We start from the raw sequence: 22302 nt of genomic DNA, 5'->3' as shown, positions 1-22302 counted from the left end.
GTACATCATTTGGATCATGTTGAAATATCACTTAGGCTGGGTAAAAAATGAATGAGAAGATGAAAGGAATATTTGAGCATGAATTGATACATAGAGCGGAACAGAGATAAGAAAGGTGGTGTATATTGTGAGGTCAATTATTTTTTGTTTTTTTCATGTTGTTTAGAAGTTCATTCAAGCATACTCATACTAGGCAGTGAAGAGCAATTTACCCCTTATTCTAGCGTGTGACTAGCATATTTTCACACTCGTTGAAATCAAGCATCAAGCTATCGTTCGGACTTGTCCTCGCAAATAAAGATTGAAAACTTGATATAATTACCTAGGTACTGATGAATCTGACCATAAGATAAGTGAATCTATCAATGTGGATCGCGGGACTGAGAATTATCATAGAGTTTGAAGACGGATAGGCGGATGAACAACAACCCGACGTCGTCAAAGGATTGCACATTAACTTAATGAACATGAATATAAGTGAATAAGAATCGAAATCAACATCTATGAAAGTGAAAACAAAGTTTTCCTGCGAATATCACATTTTGTTCCGCTTCTCCTAATTGCTAATTGCTTGTTTCTATCGCGCCGAGCTGCGTCTGTAGAATCCGAATTGCTATAATCACCCTTCTAAACTTCGCAAAGCCTTCTTGCCAAGAATCACATGCGTGCCAAGTCGGTATTTCTCAGCCCTACTCTCGCCTGTGTATAGGAGTTGGAGCGTGCCATGTGCATAGTGTGTCTGTCTCGTCCGAAGCGACCGTCCAATTTTCTCAAATATCATGCCTTTCCTCTGCATCGATGCGATTGAATAGCGGTGCATTAAATATAGCCCAAAGTCTGCAGTCATGGCAAGGTGCAAGAGTCATCCTTTGAACGTTCCTAGTGAGTTTTATCATCGCAGTACCGACGTCGAGAACTAACTGCCACTAGTCGTTGAAGAAAACATCTCGGGGATTTTACAGGCTCATAATGTTCTGTTAATCATCTCTTTTGTATGCAGCATAATCGCATGCAGTCTATCGTTCTACCTGATTTGGCGCATCTCAGTAATTATGTCCACCCCAAAACGCAGGAGTTGTAAGTCAACCAGCTTTTGGCCAAATGCTAGAATTTCTCTGACGAAACTCGCTAGAACTATCCGAATTCTTTCCATGGCCCCTGTATACAAAATCTGTTGCATATTCAGTATCCAATGTTACAGAGAGAATGTTTATATTGGTGCCATATACCAATTTTATGAATCAATTGTCATCGCTTCGTTCTTTCTACTGCTCTGCAGATATCTGCATACAGAAATGCATTCGCTCCGCAGAGTATTTGCTCTTGTCCAGCCCAAGCCCTGGTTATATCCAGTCCGATTCCTGAGAATGAAAATCTGGCGTAAGAAAACCACTTATATAGAAGATGGGCTAAAGTGGCTTGGAGTGAGTCTATATCCTTAGCAGCTTTCAGTCCAGGAGAACTTGAAAGCGTTGCTAATGAAGGCTTTTTACAGATTATCTGGGCTACCGTATTTCAGTTCTGTGTAGTAAATCTTGAATTCGTGGCAAGAATATGGTGGTAATGTGACTTGGACTTCGGAAAGTACCAGTTCCGATAACAAGATGCACTTCTCTTGTCAACAAAACTCTTTGCCGCTACCATAGTGGCAAGCGCTTGTCCATGTACTCAGCTTTGGCGATGTTCTAAAATGCATTGTGGAAGGCTTTCATGGACTTCGGAGTAGTCGACGTAATGCAATCATGGCTCACTACGTGGATGCAGGGATCGAGGGCAGGGCAAGCCCGTACAAAACAAAGGATCTCTCTGAGGCATTGGACCTGGTGGATCGAGGCCCGGATGAACACTAAAGCTTATATTAGCTGCAGAGTGTGTAATCTGAGGATTAGGAATCAATTGTAGTAGAACAAGACATTGTAGCGAGGGTTGAAATTAGATAATATTGTTAGATCCAGAGAAAATTCAGAGCTGTCCAATGGCGAAAATTTGCTGCTGGTTACCCATCTTACTACTAAGCTACTTGTATATGGCTTAGATTGGGTTGAGCGAATGAGAAGCCTTGCTATTCCCTCATGGTTGACCACAAGATGGCCAATGGAGACACAGGATAACACTGGTTGTTGGAGCCGAACCTCAGAGTTACGGGGAATACAATGCTTATATATAATAGTTGATGATTTCGTAGTTACTGTCGTTAACTTGTTTGGCCTACGTTCTTCGCTTTAGAATTAAGTAAACCTTTGGTAGAGGTCGAACCAAGTCCTACCATCAAGCATTGTGCTGAGTAATACCTCAGCTAAACTCAAGATCTAGCTCGATCATATTGCGCTCCAGAAATATGTCACACCCTTTAGGTTGTTACGTGAGTAGAGTTGATGAGAAGGATCGAGATCATGTGTTTGCACTCGATCGAGCTTGGCAAGGTGTCAGAAGTGAGTAGTTCGGACTAGTTATAATCTCGGTTTTGCCGTATTACCAGATCTCGATTGGTACAGAAACGAGTCGTAAAGCCTCCCACCCCCAAACATTAGGACCGGATTAGAACCAGCACCTCCTTCCGTCCTCCACAGTCAACTTCCAAAAGAATAGCTGAAACCCTTTGTATATCTCTACCTGTCTTAGTGAGAAGCGGTGTTACGAGCTCTAGACGCCCAAGTCAAAGAGAGCTACAGCATGCGAGTGAGGAATCGTCGAGCAAGGACCTTAGATTAGGAGCTTGAACAACCCTCAGGATACGTCCAGCCGCTCTACAAATATTCGAGAGTATACGTAGGACGATCCCAAACATTCGTGCAAAAAGTGAGGTGCAAAAAGTGAGGTGCAAAAAGTGCGTTTCATTCTACGGCATAGGCTGCGTTAAAATTATCCGCACCCGCGGATACCCGTTGCAGCCTACTACGGCATGAACCAGAGATTACCAAGGCATCAGCACTTTAAGAACCGCGCGAAATAAAATCAACTTTCCTATTCCAGCTTATCTATATTCTCTCGGGCGTGCTCCGAATTCTATGATACCGCCTGCCCCACAGGCTTTTCCTGGTCAAGCGCACAGCTTGTGCAGCCGTCTCCAGTGCTTTCACCATCCCCACAGGTGTGAAATGTCCAGGCGTGCAAAGCTCTTAGTTTCCGTCCCTTTGGTATCCACCAGCTTGAGCTTTGGTTTTGTGAATGCTAGAAGATACGGCGGCCAAGTGTTACAACGTCACTCACGTTGAAAATGTGAAATTATCGGTAACTGCCCAATCTCCCGGCAGCTTAAATCTCAACCTGGCAAGCCATCATACTTTAGACAGGAGAACCAGGCAAGAAAGAGGACAACTGTCCATGAGGTGTAGTGATCTGCACCCAAGAAGCCTACGGATGGCGTATTACCGAGGCTTCCAAAATTGAGTTGAAATAAGGGTCTTAGCTATCTTTGCTTGTTAAAAATAAAAGGCATTGCGGAGCAGGAAGCGGAACGAGAAGAATCCGAAGCACCGGATAGCACATGAATGGAAATCGTTATTCGTAAATAGAACAACTGTGGGACTCTGGGAATGTGGGGATGTGAGTCAATGAATAAATATGAACACAAAATAACGAATGGTGTATGGTGAGATATTCTTCGGTAGTGGATCAGGTTGAATTTCAATCGATGCATTTGCAAAAGCCGAACGGGTGCAAGTTCTCCTTGGAGTATCTGTGGCTGTAGCACTATGCTACGCCCTACCTGTTACGCACTGATGTAAGACAGGCGAGGTCACAGTTTCACTGCTTCATGGCATTATAAGGGCACTCACGACGAATGCGGAGAAAGCATATGGTGAAAATATCCTTTGGCACTTGATGACCCACAAACATAAGGAATGAAGTGTAATGTTTTTCACTGATAAGATTGACAAAGATTACGCGTGGGGCTTTGTTCCATTACGTCGAGTTCATGCTGGCTGGCTGTCTGTTCAACACAGATATTTCGCTAGAGCTTACTTGAAGTAGGTACCTAGGGATAGAAACTTGATGTAACGGTCAGTTGCAAATATATGAAAAGACCTGTATGATCAATGAGTCCATGAAATTTCTCATAATTAGTTCGATTACATAATGGTAAAATGTAGTTTTGAATGATAATCTTATGTTCAATCAATATCAAGATTCCACTTCTCGAGAAGATTATCGATATTGGGATATCATACTAATGTGGTATGAAACAAAACTGCTACTTCAAAAGACGGTCTCTTCGCGACCCCAACTTAGACTGACTTTCCTTATTGCATTTCTTCTATGTATGTCAAAGCCTTAAAATTCATAGGAAAGTGACTTTTTTATAATGACATCAAATACTCGAGTAGAATATCGAAATTACCTGAAACTTGACGCAAGATACGTACACCACCAGTCTATCAATCTCAGTCACTTTCACCGGAATCGTCATCTTCTTCCTCCTCATCGTCATCGTCTTCTTTTAAATCAACCACATTGCTATCATCTTTGCTTCCTGTAAGACCATCACTTGAGTTTTCTTCCTCGATTTCTTCGTCAAAACTCTCACTCTTGGCAACAGTTGCGTTGTCCTCATGCTCAAGAGGCTTTTCTCTACTTTCGGGCTCGGCTTCGGGCTCAGGGTCATATTCAGTACTGCGCTCCTCAAACGAACAATCAGGTTGTAAAATTTCTCTTGATCGGTAGCATTTGAACCATAAATTAAGGTTCCAACAGCTTTGGCTGATGAGCAAATAGCGGAATGGACGTTGCCGACAGATGAGACGGTCCTGTCGCAGCCAAGAATTCCCAATGAATATAATGACTCAGAACAAATGGCTGAGATGCCAAAAGAGAGAAGGACGAGAGAAGATAAATGGCGTGGCACAGATTCAAATGCCGAACCAGATGGAGAACCATTTCAGATGCAAAACACACTGTTACAAACAAATCAGGTCTCGAATATAACTGTAGCAGCCGACTAGGAAGTTTCATCGTCTATGCCTGCGCGTATTTCGAATGCTCGGGTGTCCAGAGAGAGATCCAAGATGAGGTCTGGGAAGGTGGAAGAGCAAAGCAGTCACAGAAGAAAGTGCTGAAAAGATTCGGGAGATGCTGCACTTACACTACTTGCGAACAAGAAGTCCGAAAACTGCAGCTAGTCTTCTCTATGGAACAAGTACAAAAGGTATCTAAATACTCAAATTTCTTGTTTTTTAGTCAAATTTTGCTTGAGTAACTCTTCCAATTGTTCAAGTTAAAACAAAACGATAGAGTTTCATTCCTTTGGTTTGTTGGAAGAGCGGGATGGTCTTCAAAGATTTGTAACTTTCCAAATATTGTAGACTTTTGTTTGATCGACTAATCCACCATATGAATACATCACTAGTGTTAGATGAAACTGATATAGATTATAGCAAAACACATTTGCTTCGATTATCTAGGAGCTACCTTGAAAATTGATCCCGAAGAGTTTATTGAGAGTTCTGAGCATGTAAAGCTGGATACGGTATTACAATATGTTGCTTTTCCAAATGTTCGAGTACATCCGGCACCAGATTACCCATATGCTTTGGATGAATCTACTGGGGATGGCAATGGATGCGGTGATATGATGTTTTTTTTCAATGGTTGAAAGATAAAGGAGTAAAACGTATCCTAAAGGTCATCGTCGACGACTCTAACATACCCGCCCATAGCGACGAAGCGATCGAAAAGGCTCTTCAAGGATTTGATGTCTAAATTTTGGTTTGGCGCAAGGTGGAACTTTGTCCAGAGACAATATGGACATCGAGTAGAATTAAAGGAGGTTTATCTCCAATGGAGTGAAAATAACGCTGTGCTTCGAGGCTGGAGCGAGCCAGAAGGATTGAGAAGGTTGGTGGATTTGACAAAGGTCCATCTTCATGTCAAACAGGTTTGCCTTCCCTCATCCTACTTTCTCGAATTACAAGATTATTAAGTTGCATGTGTGTAGGGTCTAGAAAGCCACAGTCACACGCAAAAGAAGATTGATAGCTTCTGCGATCGACTTAATAGTGACACATCGAGTGCTGAACATCAGAGAACTTTTTCATTACCTGCTGAACAGCCAGTACTACTGTCTATTCAGCCTAGAATCATCCAGGTAAAACGTAGTGATGAAGATGGTCAAAATAGACGGCTACTCACCATGAATTTCGCACCCTCCGAGATGAAGCAAGAACACATCTTACAACCTCATAGATGGCTCAATTGTATGGATGAATTTAAAGATGTGTCCCAAAACGTCTGGTCCTGGACGATGAAACAGAAACTTCAGCAACAGGAAGTTCTTATGCAGCCCATATAAATCGCGCTGATAGATGACGGCGTAGATGTTCTTCAGTCTCAGCTTCGCGGCAAACCATCTGACGGCAAAATATTTGATTATGGAGACAAAGGTGCTAACTGCATACGGTCGCATTGGATCTTGGAAAGAGGTCATGGCACTGTGATGGCCAAGATCTATGCGATCAGGCTTGAAACACATTTCGACCATAAAGAGCAGAAGGTCAGAATTGGGACAAAAAGCGCCGTAGAGGTAAGCTCAACTATGCGCTCCCACGAATGCAATCAAACTTAATTACGCGTACTGATTGATGTTTAATACAGGCAATTGATGCGGCAGTAGATCGTAAAGTGCAAATGATTTCAATGTCATGGACGATCAAGCAACCCGATAGCAATAGCGAAGAGAAAGAAAAATTTGACTCAGCAGTGCGCCGTGCTGTCAAAGCAGGGATTCTTCTGTTCTGTTCTGCAGCCGACAAAGGACTACATCAAGACAACGATTATCCCGCCGCCTCTAATCCCACCAAAATGCTCAAAATTGGCACCGCAAAACCTAACGGCAATGTTTGGGACTGGGTGCCGAACATAAGACACTTGGACTTTATTATCCCCGGGTATGAAGTCTCAGAAAATGCTTCGCTCAATGATGACTCCAGCCAGAACTTTCAGCCACAGACCGGGTCCTCCGTAGCAACTGCTCTAAGTGCTGGCCTTTCTGATCTTGTGATTTGCTGCGTGCAACTAGCTTCAATACATACGCAAATGTCCCGGCAAAAGGGACATCCAGATGCACTGAGCTCTTTGACCCTCGATGATCTTCGACATGTCAAAAATCATGAAAATATGAAAGTTGCCCTTGAAAATATTGGTACTAGCCCAGATAGTGACTATAATTTTATTGAGGTATGGAGACTGTTTGAAAAGACAACCAAAGATATGGCTGGAAAGGAAAAAGAACCACAATTAGGAGTGATAGCCGCATTGGCTTCTAATAAGTTCAAGGCTAATTGATGAGATCATTGGGCACTGTAAGCGGAACCCACATGTTTCTCCATTACATCGTATTCTCCTTTTTATTGCTCAGAAATTTCCTTAATACTATTTATGTAAGAATTCGAACTTGGAAATTCAATATATTCATATTTAGTTAGTCTTCTAGTGACTTGAATTACCCTGTTGAAGGCTAAATCATTTCAACAGATTAAAAATTTCATGAAACCGCCTAATCATTTCTGCAAGCGATTTATGAGATGCTATTTCCGATTTTCTATGAAAGAGAGGACACTCTCACAATAGCTTGGTACAACAAGAACGACGATTTTCAGGCAAATTTTCTCTGAAATGCTGCCTTTTTATCTTGATACTCTCCATCACTGCCTAGGGATCTGAGGACTACTGGAAAGGGAAAACCAGAGCTCGTCAAACAGATTGATGATTATCCAGTCCTTGTTAGCAGTTCCGAGCCCGGATAAAAGACAAAGCTCTGCTTACCTGCATTTGAAGATGCTCTTCGCCTAGGAATACCACGTTCCATTCGAGCTGACCCATGCCTGCTTCAGCTGCTGCCTGACTATGAACCTCCTCTTGCAAGAAATAAAATTCGAACTTAATGTCGTTCTCACCCATTCCCACACTAGAAAGAGGCATCTTGTACCCGCCCTCATCGATCCCAATAACATCATAGACCGAACCAAGATGTGTCTCTCTAGGGCTGAGTGGGTCATTTGGTTGAAGACTGTCGATAATTGGAGCGTTAACAGTCAATGCGATCAAAACTCCTCCAGGCTTCAGGGCCAAATATTTATTCTCAAACATTCTCCGTATCTCCTCTCGTGTTTCTGCATGATTCAAAAACCAAGCCGCGACAACCATATCAAAAGTTCCTTCTTGACCACGAAGGTGGACTTCATTCCACATGGATGATTGAGCACAATCTGCAGTGCAGAAAGTAACATGATCTTTCATCTCGACTGGAATCTTGATTTGAGCAGCAGGGACCATGGCGGACGAGATATCAACCGCAGTCACATGAGAAGCGCCCATATGCAACATTTCAGAAGTATAGAAGCCTGTTCTACACGCAAGTTCAAGGATTCGTTTGGATTGAACAATGAGGCCAAGATGATCCATCATAGCTGCATGAATTATCTGCTGAATTGAAAGATCGCAAAAAAGGTCATAATTGGCACCAATCGCATCATATTGTGTTGACATTGTTGCTCATAGTCTTAGCAAGGTTTGACGTCGATTATGATCGTGTATGAGGAGTAATAAGGGAAACGTGGTCGATGGCAGTCAAAGGCCCCATTTGGGTTTAATCCAGATTAATATAGTCAATACGTGCATCACGCTTTTTCCTTGACTTGAACGGATGTAATCTCCATATCCCGATTTTGTAACCCTGATTTGGACAGGTTCAGTACCTAGATATCTAGTGCATTATCTTCGGGTCTTTGCTTTGTGATTATTGGCCGTATTGTCTATGCCACTTTTCTCATTTGATAAATTTTGCGGTCGCCAGATTGCACGAAGTGCAAGACTCTAGGAAGCCGCACCTGTAAAGAATTTGATAGTGGGCGATTTAAAAAGTAGGAATCCAGCAAGATTGAAGGTGCAGACGCCGGATAACAATAATGGATTTATGGCACCCTACAAGCAGATTGAGGCAGACACTCGAAGGAAAGTATTTCAACTACTATTTAACTATCTGGATCACTATCGCTGTCCCTGAAATATCCTGTCTGGGGAGCTCACAGGTCCGCAATTGCACTCGTTTTCCTTGTGATTCTCGTGCCTTTTCACGTTTTCCTCAATCATGCTGAGATATTCTAGCTTTTGAGCCTCAAACTTCTCCTGATAGTCCCGACTGACCAATATTTTGGTCTCAAAACTAGGCATTTCCCAATGTCTTTTGTCAGGTCCATCTCGTTCATCTGTAATGTTAGTCGCGAAGCTCTTTGAGCGACTTGCGACATCATCATTCCATCTCTCCCTCTCACTATCTAATAGATTTTCATCCACTATAAAACTTTCGCTTTCCATCATGTGCCTTGCAACAGAGTACGGCGGAAATGGTTCTGGGGCTAAAAGTGGTGTATCCCGCGCTTTTGACAACTCAAACATCTCAATACACCTGCAAGGAAGGTGCCATCCATCTTGAAAAACAACGTCACTCTCTGTACAAGGATGCGGGGGATCCTGACCAGCTATAAGATGAACCTTTTTTACACCGCCGAATGTGCCTAGTAATCTAGTCAAGGGTTTATGTATGTTGCCGTCCGAAGTGCGTGCAAGATTGGGCAACCACCTGATTGGTAATGCAAGGTTCTCCACTCTATTAAAGCCTCCTGTATCTTGGTTGCCATGAGTTGATCGTGGAAGGGCAGAGAGAAAATCGCCTAGATGGGCGGCTATATGTTGCTGAGGCAGGTATAGGATATCCCTCTTGAAGTCGAACCAAGTTTCTGCAAGAGTATGGGTGCCTTCGCGGTACCCATTTATGAAGGTGCGCCCATAAAATCTTGTTGCGATATTGTAAGATTCTCGATTGACAAACAAGATAACAGGAACTGGAGTTTGTGATCTGAATGCCCAGATTTCGTCCGTAGAATTTATAGGTCTCTCAATGGGTTCGTGAGTTAAAACAACTACCCTGGGTAGGGGAATACAATACTCCCATACGATTAGGCGGATGTCCGGGGGAAAATCGTTAAATTGAGGGAACAATGCCGACTTGACGTCTGTTCCTGAAGATAGAGGCATTGTGTTGTAAATGTTGATGAAATTACTTGTGTTATTGATGAAGGCGGTTTTAGGGCTTATGTAGGCGCAGCAGGAAGAGCTAAATTCTGACTCAGCATATAGGAACTTGACCTAACATCACTGTTTCCATTATTCTCCAGTCTTTTGAACAGAACTGAGTATTTGCTCGACAGTGAAATTTTGCAACTTTGCATGAGACAGATATTTCATAATTGGATTACAAATTAAACACAAACATGGGAATGCTAACAGTAGCCTGCCTACCTAGGTAGCCTTTCAAGACAGGGAAATAGTTTGACCAGAGCAGACAAATAATAGTTTAACAAAGTCAAAGTCAATAATTGGGAGTCACTGTTGATCAAATAAAAGAAATCAATAGTATCGCATGCAAGGAAGGATCAACAATCATATGGCAACTATTGTTCAATTCCATTCCCAGTCATTTGGTATGTTCTGGTATTTTTTATACAATAACGGAAGTTTGATATTGGGTTAGTGGCCCCATCTCAATCTTTTCCATGCCGATGATTTGCAGTGGAATGATTATCAGAATCTGAAGCTCTTCATAAATTGTTCAGCCTTAACACCGCGGCCCCGGTTGAAAGGTCAAAATATGACAATGAAAAAAGTAAACGAGAAAGCAGTCGTCGAAAGTGATACGAAGGCTAAGCAAAGATGCAATTTTTAAATGTACGTGAGACAATGTGACTGCGCCGAAGAGTATGAGTTCATCGATACCTAGATGACCACTAGAGTATTGATTCAAGGACTCTCTTCGTAGAGACGCTCCTCGGCCAGAAAACTCAAGGAACAGTGAGTGCTAAATTCATCCCCTAGCATAAGGATGAAAGCCTCTGTTGCCACCCCTTCCACCACCCCTGTAGTTCGCACCAGGCTTTCCAGCATTCTTTGGACCTGTCGGAGCACCGGCAGGTGCATTCGGTGCAACCGCAGGAGGAGCAGATCCCCTATCACTTCCTCCACCCCCCCTCCACGACCTCTTCCACCACCAAATCCACCACGTCCACCGCCACCACCACCACTGCCTGGTTGAGGAACATCGTCATACATACCCTCCCAAGAAGTTGGTCCACCACCGCCTCCACCCATTCCATACCCACCTCCACTACCGCCGCCTCCATATTGAGATTGTTCGCGTTGAGCACGTCTCATTTGTTGTTGTTCGTACTTTTGTTGCTCGAAGAGGCCTTGTTCATAGGCATTGTAGCCAGGTGTGCCCATTCGACCACCAGGGTTACTCCCACCTCCCGCCGGAAAGTTACCTCCTTGTCCACCCATGGCCTGTTGCATCTGCATTTGTTGCATTTGTTGCATCTGTTGCATCATAGCTGGATTCATACTAGCCATTGCCGCCATTCCAGCCGTTGGACTTTGAGGACTTTGACTACGCGCGCCAGCACCTCCTCCGCCTTGCATTTGCTGCTGCATTTGTTGCATTTGTTGCATCTGAGCCATTTGAGCCATCATAGCAGGATTCATACCACCGGGCATTCCACCTGGCATTTGTCCTCGCCCCCCTCCCATGGCCATTTGTTGTTGCATTAGTGCAAAGTACTGTTGCATGCGTTGCCAATATTGAGCCATTAATTGAGGAGTCATACCACCTGGGACATTCATCTGACCACCTTGTTGCTGTTGATTAGAATTCTGAAATTCTTCATTGGCGTTTCCTCCTTTCTTGAATCGACTGCCTCGTGGCCCCCTGGTTTCTTCCTCTTCTCGTATGTTGCCTCGGGGCTGGGCTTTCTTGACCTCGATTGGCTTTCCGTGAATTTCGAGTGGAGCTTCCAAACATGCTTCAACAGCGGCTTCACTATCGAATGTGACGAATCCAAATCCTCGTGGTCTACCAGTGTCTTTGTCCATCATAAGAGTGGCATCTACAACTCGTCCAAATTGTGTAAAGTACTCTTTGAAATCTTGTTCGGAAGCATCCTGACTGACACCACCAACGAAAATCTTGCTTGTACGTTCTTGCTCATCTCTGGGAATAGCGCGTTTGGGATCAATCTTAAAAGTTGAATGTGAGTGAGTGCCTTTTGAAGCCAATGGGAGAAATTTGGAAGGATAAGAGCGTAAAGAATTGTTAAAAGTTTTGAGATCGGGTCTTACTATTTTGCCGTCAAGGTAATGTTCTTTAACCATGACAATATTGACAGTCCGGGCATCTTTGAATGTCAGGAATCCAAATCCTCGAGATCGACCAGAGGCACCATCTCTCATAACAGTACATTCAAGTACTTCACCAAATTGTGAGAAGTAATCCTTCAATGATTCTATAGTCTAAAGTTAGTGGTCATACAGGGGTTAAGCGTAATATTGAAATTTGGCCATCTCACCATCTGTCGTTTCCCAATTCAATCCACCAATGAACATTTTACTAAGCAGGAAAAAGTTAGCATTCTGGCTATACTTATCAATTCATATGGCGACAATGAGAACAGGCAAAGAAGTCGTTCCATATTAGTTATCTTCAAAGCAATCAGTGCAACAGTGCTTTCTCCTGGGCTGTTTCACATCTCGGGACGAGATGACATCCATTCTCGATTGTTGACTGGAAAAATAATCTGTAACTGGGCTGCAGGCGAAGGAGCAAGGATGGGTTGGGGTTTAAAGGACCACATCTGGCATTTGATGGAGCTTTCGAAATTTCCAGCATGATGTTAACGCCAGGTACACACCCAAGCAATAACCGTCTAACATTGCCTGCAAATCATGCAATAACGATAGAACAGATGGCACCATAAGATATCCAAAAAAAAATCGCGTTTTTTTGCTATCGTGATGCTAGGTACTGGCGTCGAAGCTATGGGCTATGGCCTATCTGTGTCTGTGGCTCTATGAAGATTATATCGACAATAGGCTATGTAGTAGTAGTAGTAGTAGCAGGTTTGACTATTGCCGTTTTGGATGGCGAATGCATGTGGTGTGTATACCCAATTATCTCAAATCAAATGACTCTGAGCTTATTCCAACGCCATTCCCTCTCCATGCTCCCTTAGCCTTGAACCAAGTCCAAAGTATATACCCAATGCCAAAGCAGGATATAACATTGGATCAAGCGCCCCAAGACCCCTTCACATAGCCACATAAACCCCCGAAAGCTCCCATCCAGTTTTACCCGTCCCCATCTTATTTGATTCCATTCCTGATTATAACTCAAGTTTCCAGACTTGCTGCCAGTTCATATCCTGACCTCTGCATCAATCCCAACCCATCATATCCATGATCTCCATATATCATGCTTGGTTTGAGCTGAGCCCGGGGCTCCGTGACTACAGTCATATTGCAAATGTGCAGAATAGCAATGATAAAGTGTAAAGGAAAAAATCTGTAATCTTACCCATCTTCCTTAATACCTGGGCCTTGTGCTTCATCCCTGGTCGAAGGAGCATCATAACCACCCCCATTGCCATTCCCGCTTCCCAGATTGAAATCTATGTCCTCGTCCACATCTTGTTCACCATTGTACATTTGTTGATCGCCATCTCCATCTCCATTTTGTGGATTCTGTTCAATGTCTTGTTCGGCTTGTATTTCAGCTTTGATTTCTGTAGTTGGGGCTGATGGTTGGACAGTAGGTTCGGTCACTGCCTCTGATGGATTTGCGGCGTTATCATCTTCGGTGTACCTTAATGCAATGTATCAGCTGAATGTTTTGCGATGTGTTGATAGAGGTGCGACCACGAGAGAAATTTTGGAAAGTAGGTAGGTGTAACATGAATAGTACATACAAGTCAGCGAAGAGATCTTCCTCGAAATTCTCGGCTTCAGCCATGATGAATCTGTCTGTGTTCTGTGAGGTAATCTGATCAAAGTCAATTCAGGGTCAACTTGTAAACTGACGCGCGACTGCCGTTTCGTGTGCTTCTCGATGAAGAAGCTTTGCGAAAGGGCTGCAGTCTTAATCGCAAGTTACTGGAAGTATTTAGAAGAGTCAAGAAGTGTGTTGAGAGAGTTCTTGAGGTTGAGACTGGAATTGAAAGGAAACTGTAAGTGATGTAGAAAGAGAGAAAAAGATTGATATAGAGATTCCAATTCAAAGAGTAAATATCTAAATTGAACGTCTGCTAAGGAGGAAAGGCCTTAAACCCAATAATAACATTTGAATCGATAGCATGGCGCGCCCTGGTCCGTTCCGCCTTAGTATGATTTTCTAGCGTACCAATTTTGAGCTAGCGGGGCTTTCCCCGCCTGAGCCTGCGCAATGTACCCATACCATACCACATTCAAACAAAAGGAACAGTAATGAACTTCGAAATATCGAAAGACTACGAAAGGAATGAAAAACAAAGTATTGCAACTAGGTCATCCATTCTATGAGGGGTTGTGAAGATGTTCTCTTCTTCCAATGGTAGCAAGAAACCAGTACAACAGGTATGTATTGCCATTGTCCAAGTTGCCTGTACTATCCAGCTGACTCGAGCCACTATTGTAGGAGATGGTTCAGGTTGGTCAGTCTATCCCCCGTACCTTCTATCTAGGAGAATGCGCAGATTTCTGCATGTTAAACTATGCGCAATGTGTTCTCTTTATCGAACTGATAACTAACCTTACATTGTAGAGCGTGCTGAGTACGTTTCCAATCGAGATCTCTTTGCGCCCCGCTTGGCAGAAGCTTTGAGTTGCAGTTTTGAGATATGAATACCAGGGACTGACATGAACAGATCATCATCTCCTTTTTGGCGTGCCCGAACAGCAAGTGGTCGCCGTGATGCATCGCCTAAAAAGCAAAGTAGCGATTCGGGGCCCGGACTTGTTGTGGGAGCTGGATACTCTCATGCCGACATACTGAAGTTTGATAACCTGCACGTTTCACAATGTCGTCGTGCTGTAGAATACCAACTAACCTAGAATTTAGATCATTATCTAACACTTCACGACCCAGAACACCTCCATCCAATCCCTCGCACAAGCATCGAAGCAATACTCCACCGCAACGAGGTCCGCCAACATTATCCCCGCCACCTCGTAGAACCTATACAGATTTCATATCGCATACCAACAATGATTGGGCTGCAGATGATGAAGAGGAAGAAGAAGACGAGTTTGGATATGAGGATGATGATGGAGATGATTTTGGCCTTCCAAGTATCTCTAGCAAGAAGCGCAAGAACCAGAGCCGTCTGAAAAGTGCGTCAGCTGGTACCGCAGTCGAAGAAGGCAGTACCGCTCCGTGGCGCTCTAGTTTTGGGGCGAGTGCAATGGGTTTAGGGTCGCGAAGAATGTCAAACAGTGCAGATATTGCGATCGAAAGACCAGCGCCAAGTTACCCAGTTGCAAAAAAGAGCGAAGGGAAGATACTCCGTCCTCAATATAAAGAAATACTCCGGGATCCGGCAAATTCTCTACATCTAATAGATCACCCTCCAGTACCACCTAATGCCACATCGAAAGAAGTAGAAGCATACGGAGCACGGATAACGCGAATAAATAAATTCAAAAAGATATTACAAGCTACCTCGATACCTTTGACGGAACTCAGAGATGCTTCTTGGAATGGAATACCAGAAGAAGTTCGTGCTATGTCATGGCAACTCCTACTTGGTTATCTCCCAACTAGCAGCGAAAGGCGCGTAGGCACACTGGAACGTAAACGGAAGGAATATCTTGATGGGGTACGACAAGCTTTCGAAAAGGGCGGCACTAGTTCTGCTCCCACTGGCAAAGCCAGAGGACTTGATGAAGCAATTTGGCACCAGATCAGCATCGACGTTCCAAGAACTAATCCTCACTTAGAGCTTTACAGTTATGAAGCTACACAACGATCTTTAGAAAGGATACTATATGTTTGGGCAATTCGCCATCCTGCAAGTGGTTATGTTCAAGGCATTAATGACCTTGTCACGCCATTCTGGCAGGTTTTCCTCGCTACCTATATCACAGATTCAGATGTAGAAAGTGGTATGGACCCAGGGCAGCTCCCAAAACCAGTGTTAGATGCAGTTGAAGCAGATTCATTTTGGTGTTTAACGAAACTTTTGGATGGCATTCAGGATAACTATATTTTTGCGCAGCCAGGGATTCAACGTCAAGTAGCGTCACTTCGGGATCTAACCGCAAGGATCGATGAACCTTTGGCCAAGCATCTCCAAGCAGAGGGCGTTGAATTTATACAATTTAGTTTCCGATGGATGAACTGTCTTTTGATGCGGGAGATTAGTGTTCAGAATACCATTAGAATGTGGGACACTTACTTGGTTAGTAACAGATGCCCCCTTTCTTTCCCGCTGCTAACACAAAATATTAGGCCGAAGAGCAAGGATTTTCAGAGTTTCACTTATATGTGTGCCTCGCGTTTCTTGTAAAATGGTCCTCTAAATTACTAAAGATGGACTTTCAAGAAATCATGATGTTCCTTCAGGCGCTACCAACACGCAACTGGACAGAGACTGATATCAACATGCTTCTCGGAGAAGCATTCGTATGGCAATCCCTTTTCAAGGGCTCTTCATCACATTTACGTGGCAGCAGTAGTACTACACCATCGAGTGCCCCTTATTGAATAAGTTGTGGGTAGAAGCATAATACCAAATATCCATACTATCCAATATTGTGAACGAATGAGTGGGATTCAGGTTATAGGTTATGGCGTTATCGGCGAATGGGACATGAGTGACTCATAAGTCAAATGTATATAACGACAGAGTCACAAAGATGTGTGGATTGGCAGAGAAATAATCATGCGTACTGAGCTTTTGATATCACGGGATTTAAGACTAGGAATCGGATTTGGCCAAGTCGTTCATCTTTTGGAGGGAAATCTTGAATTTCAACTTCCGTCGTCCAAGCTGCTGGGGTTGCATTTATATGCACTCCTCAAACTAGGCAGGATAATAAAAGACAGAGTTCTAAGAAGAGTGTGTCTTGATTCATGTCCGCGTGTTATGTTGCCTTAATCATGTGAATTAGATAATAATGCTGTGGATGATATAGTAGGATACTTAATCACATCTCGTAACTATGATATAGGACTGTAACCATGTGTTGATAACAGTTATTATACTTGAGGATATCCCCAGCGGAAAATTGAGAGTTCATCTTCGGTATCTCTGAATTCATCTTGCGCAAAATGTAACTTGGCTGATCATTGCATTATTGTTTGAATACTAAAAAGATTCGATATTATATTCTACCGAGAGTTGTGTCTAGCAACAAGTCCCCGTTACCATTTGTTGACGTATTTACGTCGATTAAATATTGTACATGATTCTATAATGCTGCTCATTGACTCCCATCTCTTTCGTATTCAACTCCCAACGCCTAACTCTGGACAGTGTAAAAAATGGAAATTTTCAACTCTGAGTTCGCCTTTCGGACAAGAGCTACATTCAAGAAGATATACAAAAACAATTCGTGGAGGAAAATACAGTATTGGTATTTTAAATTCAAATCCCGTTGAACCCAATCATTTTTTCCATCAGGACCCTAAAATCCCACCTCCCTAACCTTCCCAGCCCGTCCCCAAACATCATACTCTATCCACCTCGCTACGCCTCTTCTTCCCTTTGCTACAACCCCCGCTGGATTCATAATATGACACCCCTCGTACGTCAAGCAAAATGCTGGACTATCTACATCACACAAAACAATTGCTGTAGGTAAAGGATAGATACTCAACGCATTGGAGAAATCCCAATGTTGGGGTGCGATATTGAGAGGAAAGGGTGAAAGATGTCCCTGATCGAGGAGTGTCCTGGTAAGACGACGCGCGGTATGGATATCGGGATCGATTTCTGGAGGAGGTGTGGAAGAGGGAATTGAGGAGGGAGGTGGCGACATATCTACATCTTCATCTTCGTCGTTTTCAGGGTTTGACTTTTGAGATGATTTGAGAGTAACGGCTGTACGACGCAATCGTCCACTGACGTCGTCGCGGAATACTACCAGTTCGCAACTCATGCCAAATAAGCTGACTCTTGCTGGATTGCTCGTCCAAATGGCTTCTCCATCTCCTTTCTTCCCGTTTTCTTTTTCCATTTCAGTGTTTGCGTTTGCAAAGGCACGTTTTATGCGGGAAGTGAACATTTCCGGAACAGGTTTTCTGGGCAGAGGAACTGTAGACCCGGATGAGAATGCTGAAACCCATGCGTCGTTGGGGCCAGGGATAAAGATAAATGTAGCTGTACTTAGGAGGGTAGGGTATTCAGAGAGAACAGCTGCGAGGGAATCGAAGTATTCTTTGTATTCAATAGAGCCACCCGATCCGCCCCGAGCGAGTACGGCATGGGAGACGAAAGAGCCGAGTAGGATGAAGGTCATAGGTGTGCAGCCTTCTGGTTCAGATGAATACAGAGAGAGAATTTTTTTGAGGGCTTGAAGAGTTTGAGGGACGTCGAGATGTACATCACCAAGAATGACTACCCGGCCTCTAGATGGAGGCAGGGGATCATCCGCATCTGTATCAGGGGGGGTGGCCGGAGAAGCTTCTGTTCCAGTCGTTGCATTTTGGTGCCTAGGGCACGAGAACTACCCACACCTAGAAAATCTACCCAGCCGAAACCACCGCCGGCTGTGGTATCTCCCTCACCGGCAGTACCTAGAGTCACATGACGGCGCTCGGGAGGAGGGTGGCCGATGAAGAAGCCAACGAATTTTCCAGAAATAGTACCTCCTACGCCCCCATTTCCACCAAGACGAGATGATGTCCCAGTTTCGTCTTCCTCGTATGTGCCGTCTACGAGTACCATCATTCCAGGGGCAAACCAGGCGCTATCTTCGGGGATGGCTGTTGCGTGTGTAAGATCGAGAGCGATGCTGCCCGTCAGGTCATTAATAGCTAGGGTACCAGTGGGCGAAATGCTGAGGAGACCAAGAAGCATATGGGTGCTGCGATTGCGGCCCAGAAGATTAGCTATCGGCGTTAATTTGTATGATTGTTGTTGGGTGGTAATGGCGGATGTGCTACGTTGAAGAGAAGCTTTGCCACCTTGAAAAGCGGGCGTTTGGAAAGATTCATTGCGAAGTAGACGTTGATGTATAACGTTATAGCGATTTTGGAAGAGGAGTGTTTTATGGGACGCTGGTGGGAATAATGAAGGTTTGGAGGTATCTCTATACTGCATTAGTCGATTCAGATGAAAGTTTATCATTGAAACATACCTATCAAAGTGCTTTTTAGCAACATTATACACCAGTCGAGGTTGCTCAAAAGCATCAATGACCTTTAACCACTTCCTTGGATCCATCAGGCCATCCTCATCTTCCTCGTCATTAACCTCCAATGTTGACAATCCCAAGCTTGACTGACTATCCTCTCTAGGAATATTCCCTGGCCGTAGTCCAAGTCTGGTATGATTGACCTCTCCATACTGTGATGATCCCAATACCAAACTGTTCTGCCGGCTTAATTCCCTTCCTACGACTATCCTCCCACCACTCATATTTCCTTCCAAAGCTTTCAGGATTTCCTTCAATTCCGTCCCCTCTCCCTCGACAATAACACCGCCACTCCTATTTTTCCAACTCTTCGCAACCTCCTCTAAAACTCTTTCTGCCAGTCCTTCTTCCCTCCATCCTGTCCCACAATGCTTTCCAATAAAAGTGGCTAACACCTGTAATGCCGACGACGTCAATGTTAAACTATGCTTCTTTGTGAAAGTGCGAAAAGCCAATGGTCTTAAAGTCGCAGGTGGAAGGAGAATTGGCAGGATACTCGCTTTTGGTATAGGAGCTGCGGTAGGATTGAAGGGTCTTATAGGATGAACTGGAGTTGCAAATGCAGGCGATGATGAGGGGATGGGATTCGAATTTGTGGCGGGGGTAGCGGGAGGTCTGAAGAGCGGAGGGGCTTTTGATTTCGTTGTAGGATTTAGGCGAGCCATATTTTCAATTAAGTTTCCAAGCTTCCCTATAGATTGTCGTTTGAATCGTTTTCAATCATGCATTTCGTAAATTCATATATGCTTCATACATTTGTTCAATATTTTGATCAAGGCTTGTGAGACGCGTTATTGACGCGTAAAAGTTAAAGTGCTTTCGAGTTTCGCGTAAAGCTCAGCTAATCCCTGCAAATCTAGTCCTTCAGTAACTTACGACTCTGAGCTTCAAAAACAAGTTATTGTCTTATTCACTTATCGTAGATTCATTTCTATATCACTTCCTAACTCCACCATTTATCAATTGTTAATGTTCTACAGTTACAATTGAACAACAAGATCGACCCTTCCCAAAGCTCTGCCAATTACCTCATTCGCAGACCTTGAATTCCCACTTGCTCACTCATAAAGCTATAATGGCGGAACCAATCGAACCACCCATCACCTTATCCACGCAAGCATCCGCAGATTTGGAAGCGTACAATTCTGCCAAAGTATCGCTCGCCGAATATTGTGCAAAAGGAACCGCTGAATATGCACAAAAGCGTTACGACGATGCCGTAGATCACTATGCGCAAGCCGCCGAATTGCAGGCTGAAATCAACGGAGAAATGTCCCCAGAGAATGCAGAGATTCTGTTCTTGTATGGAAGAGCCCTTTTCAAGGTTGCGCAGCAACAAAGTGATGTATTAGGTGGTAGAGCTGGAGGTGAGAAACAAAAGCCTAAGAAGAAGAATGGCGCAAAGAAAGTAGATGTCATTGCAGAAGAGGATGAGACCGTTAAGACGGAAGATGAGAAAAAGGATGAGGTTGGAAAGACAGAAGCAGAAGGGAAGGCAGACAAAGTAGCCGAGGAAGAGGTTGCGATAATTGCAAATGGAGGCGCTACCAAGAAAGAGGAGAGCTCTAGCACAAATCCAAACAAGCCTCTATTTACATTCACGGGAGACGAGAATTTTGAAGATTCAGATGAGGAGGAAGAGGAAGCAGAGGAAGAAGATGAAGAGGATGATCCCCTCAATATTGCTTTCGACATCCTGGATTTGACCCGTGTATTATTCGAGAAGAGGTTGCAGGCGGATGAGGGAGAGGGCAAGGGAAAAGAAACTGGTGATAATCCTATGACTACCCATATCAAAGAGAGGCTTGCGGATACACGTGATCTTTTGGGAGAGATCTCTCTTGAGAATGAAAGGTGCATGAGGTCCATGATATGAAATTTACATCAATTGCTAACGTTTACACAGATTTCCAGCTGCAGTAGCAGATTTCAAGGAATCCCTCGCCTTGAAACAAAGTCTTTTCCCAGAAGAAGATGAACAAATTGCCGAAGCGCATTATAAATTATCCCTCGCTCTCGAATTTGCATCAATTACACAAACTGAAACCGACGATAAGAAGCCCAACGCAGGAGCCGAAAATGTTGACGAGGAAATGAGAGCAGAAGCTGTCAAGGAATTGGAACTAGCAATTAAGAGTACAAAACTCAAGCTACACAACCAAGAAGTTGAATTGGCAGAGTCGGCCGTATCAGAAGATAATGATGTTACAAGACACAGAATCGCCGATGTTAAAAGTATCGTTGCGGATATGGAGCTTCGTGTACGTTATCCCCTCCCTTCCCACATCATTTCTACCGGACTTCCACATCGCGCGCAATATACTAACACCCTTATCACACAGCTCAAAGAACTCCGCGCTCCACCTGTGGACATCAATCAGGCTTTGGCTTCAGCCCTCGCTCCAGCTGGCGCAACCCAATCCAATGCTATGAGTGGCATTCTAGGAAGCGTCCTCGGAGAATCTGCATCTGATACCGCTGCACGTGTTGAAGAAGCCAAAAAGACAGCTACGGATCTAACAGGTTTAGTTAGACATAAGAAAAAGGAAACTAAGGATTTACCAATACAATCAGGTTCAAAGAGAAAGGCAGAAGAAGACCCAGAAGTTGAAGGCGAAAGTAGTGATGGAGGAAAAGAGAAGAAGGCTAAGGTCGCTAGTGTGGAGGAAACTGCTGAGAAGACTGCTTAGTTGTTTTTTCGAGCGAGTCCAGGTGGGGATGAAAACCAAAGGGATATTTTAACGAAAGGGGAACATTTGAATCCAACAGTGGAAGCAAGACGAGTTTGTAATAAAATGACTGGTGCTAGGCTGGCGTCTATATGAAATCACATAGGATACTATGGATTATTTTCAGTGATCATTTCGATCCACTGTATGTACGATGAATGATGAATATGCTTTCAATTACAATACATAAATGAAGTCGGGAACCTGAATTGCAATTCCAATCCTTTGTCTTTTTGAACAAAGAGCGAGAGAAAATGATACTGTAGAGGTTGTGAATGAGATATTGAAGGGGGTTCAAATTGCTGCATCTAATAGAAGTTGATAGATTATCACTCCCGGTGAGCTCCTACGTGAAGCTCAA

At 43.8% G+C, this 22302-nt stretch overlaps 8 protein-coding genes across 8 annotated transcripts; 4 read left to right on the top strand and 4 right to left on the bottom strand.

Annotated features, from left to right (window-relative positions):
• Positions 1 to 1295: 1295 nt before the first annotated feature.
• Positions 1296 to 1850, top strand: Bfra_008182 (uncharacterized protein; the record flags this gene model as incomplete). The annotated part of the gene is made up of 2 exons (XM_037338545.1): positions 1296 to 1424; positions 1647 to 1850. The coding sequence occupies 2 exons, from the start codon at positions 1296 to 1298 to the stop codon at positions 1848 to 1850; spliced, it is 333 nt and encodes a 110-aa protein (XP_037191851.1).
• Positions 1851 to 5692: 3842 nt separating this feature from the next.
• On the top strand, positions 5693 to 7281 carry Bfra_008181 (putative major intracellular serine; the record flags this gene model as incomplete). Its single annotated transcript, XM_037338544.1, has 4 exons — positions 5693 to 5875; positions 5936 to 6194; positions 6315 to 6520; positions 6592 to 7281. 4 exons carry the CDS (start codon positions 5693 to 5695, stop codon positions 7279 to 7281), a joined length of 1338 nt encoding a protein of 445 aa, XP_037191850.1.
• Positions 7282 to 7719: 438 nt separating this feature from the next.
• Positions 7720 to 8484, bottom strand: Bfra_008180 (uncharacterized protein; the record flags this gene model as incomplete). The annotated part of the gene is made up of 1 exon (XM_037338543.1): positions 7720 to 8484. One exon carries the CDS (start codon positions 8482 to 8484, stop codon positions 7720 to 7722), a length of 765 nt encoding a protein of 254 aa, XP_037191849.1.
• A 327-nt stretch (positions 8485 to 8811) lies between these two features.
• On the bottom strand, positions 8812 to 10032 carry Bfra_008179 (uncharacterized protein; the record flags this gene model as incomplete). The annotated part of the gene is made up of 2 exons (XM_037338542.1): positions 8812 to 8919; positions 9025 to 10032. 2 exons carry the CDS (start codon positions 10030 to 10032, stop codon positions 8812 to 8814), a joined length of 1116 nt encoding a protein of 371 aa, XP_037191848.1.
• A 762-nt stretch (positions 10033 to 10794) lies between these two features.
• Bfra_008178 (putative heterogeneous nuclear ribonucleoprotein hrp1 protein) lies at positions 10795 to 13831 on the bottom strand (the record flags this gene model as incomplete). Its single annotated transcript, XM_037338541.1, has 4 exons — positions 10795 to 12329; positions 12393 to 12433; positions 13397 to 13684; positions 13788 to 13831. The coding sequence occupies 4 exons, from the start codon at positions 13829 to 13831 to the stop codon at positions 10795 to 10797; spliced, it is 1908 nt and encodes a 635-aa protein (XP_037191847.1).
• Positions 13832 to 14388: 557 nt separating this feature from the next.
• Positions 14389 to 16558, top strand: Bfra_008177ia (putative gtpase-activating protein gyp1 protein; the record flags this gene model as incomplete). Its single annotated transcript, XM_037338540.1, has 5 exons — positions 14389 to 14503; positions 14618 to 14627; positions 14721 to 14849; positions 14915 to 16253; positions 16304 to 16558. 5 exons carry the CDS (start codon positions 14389 to 14391, stop codon positions 16556 to 16558), a joined length of 1848 nt encoding a protein of 615 aa, XP_037191846.1.
• Positions 16559 to 17481: 923 nt separating this feature from the next.
• Bfra_008176 (putative dna polymerase epsilon subunit b protein) lies at positions 17482 to 19877 on the bottom strand (the record flags this gene model as incomplete). Its single annotated transcript, XM_037338539.1, has 3 exons — positions 17482 to 18482; positions 18533 to 19107; positions 19156 to 19877. 3 exons carry the CDS (start codon positions 19875 to 19877, stop codon positions 17482 to 17484), a joined length of 2298 nt encoding a protein of 765 aa, XP_037191845.1.
• A 410-nt stretch (positions 19878 to 20287) lies between these two features.
• Positions 20288 to 21902, top strand: Bfra_008175 (putative histone h1-binding protein; the record flags this gene model as incomplete). Its single annotated transcript, XM_037338538.1, has 3 exons — positions 20288 to 21066; positions 21119 to 21473; positions 21555 to 21902. The coding sequence occupies 3 exons, from the start codon at positions 20288 to 20290 to the stop codon at positions 21900 to 21902; spliced, it is 1482 nt and encodes a 493-aa protein (XP_037191844.1).
• Positions 21903 to 22302: the final 400 nt, after the last annotated feature.

The sequence above is a fragment of the Botrytis fragariae genome, assembly GCF_013461495.1.
Source record: "Botrytis fragariae strain BVB16 chromosome Unknown tig00000061, whole genome shotgun sequence".
In the NCBI taxonomy this organism is placed as follows: Eukaryota; Fungi; Ascomycota; class Leotiomycetes; order Helotiales; family Sclerotiniaceae; genus Botrytis; species Botrytis fragariae.
Note: the sequence above shows the minus strand (reverse complement) of the source record. Positions and strands in the feature narration are given on the sequence as shown.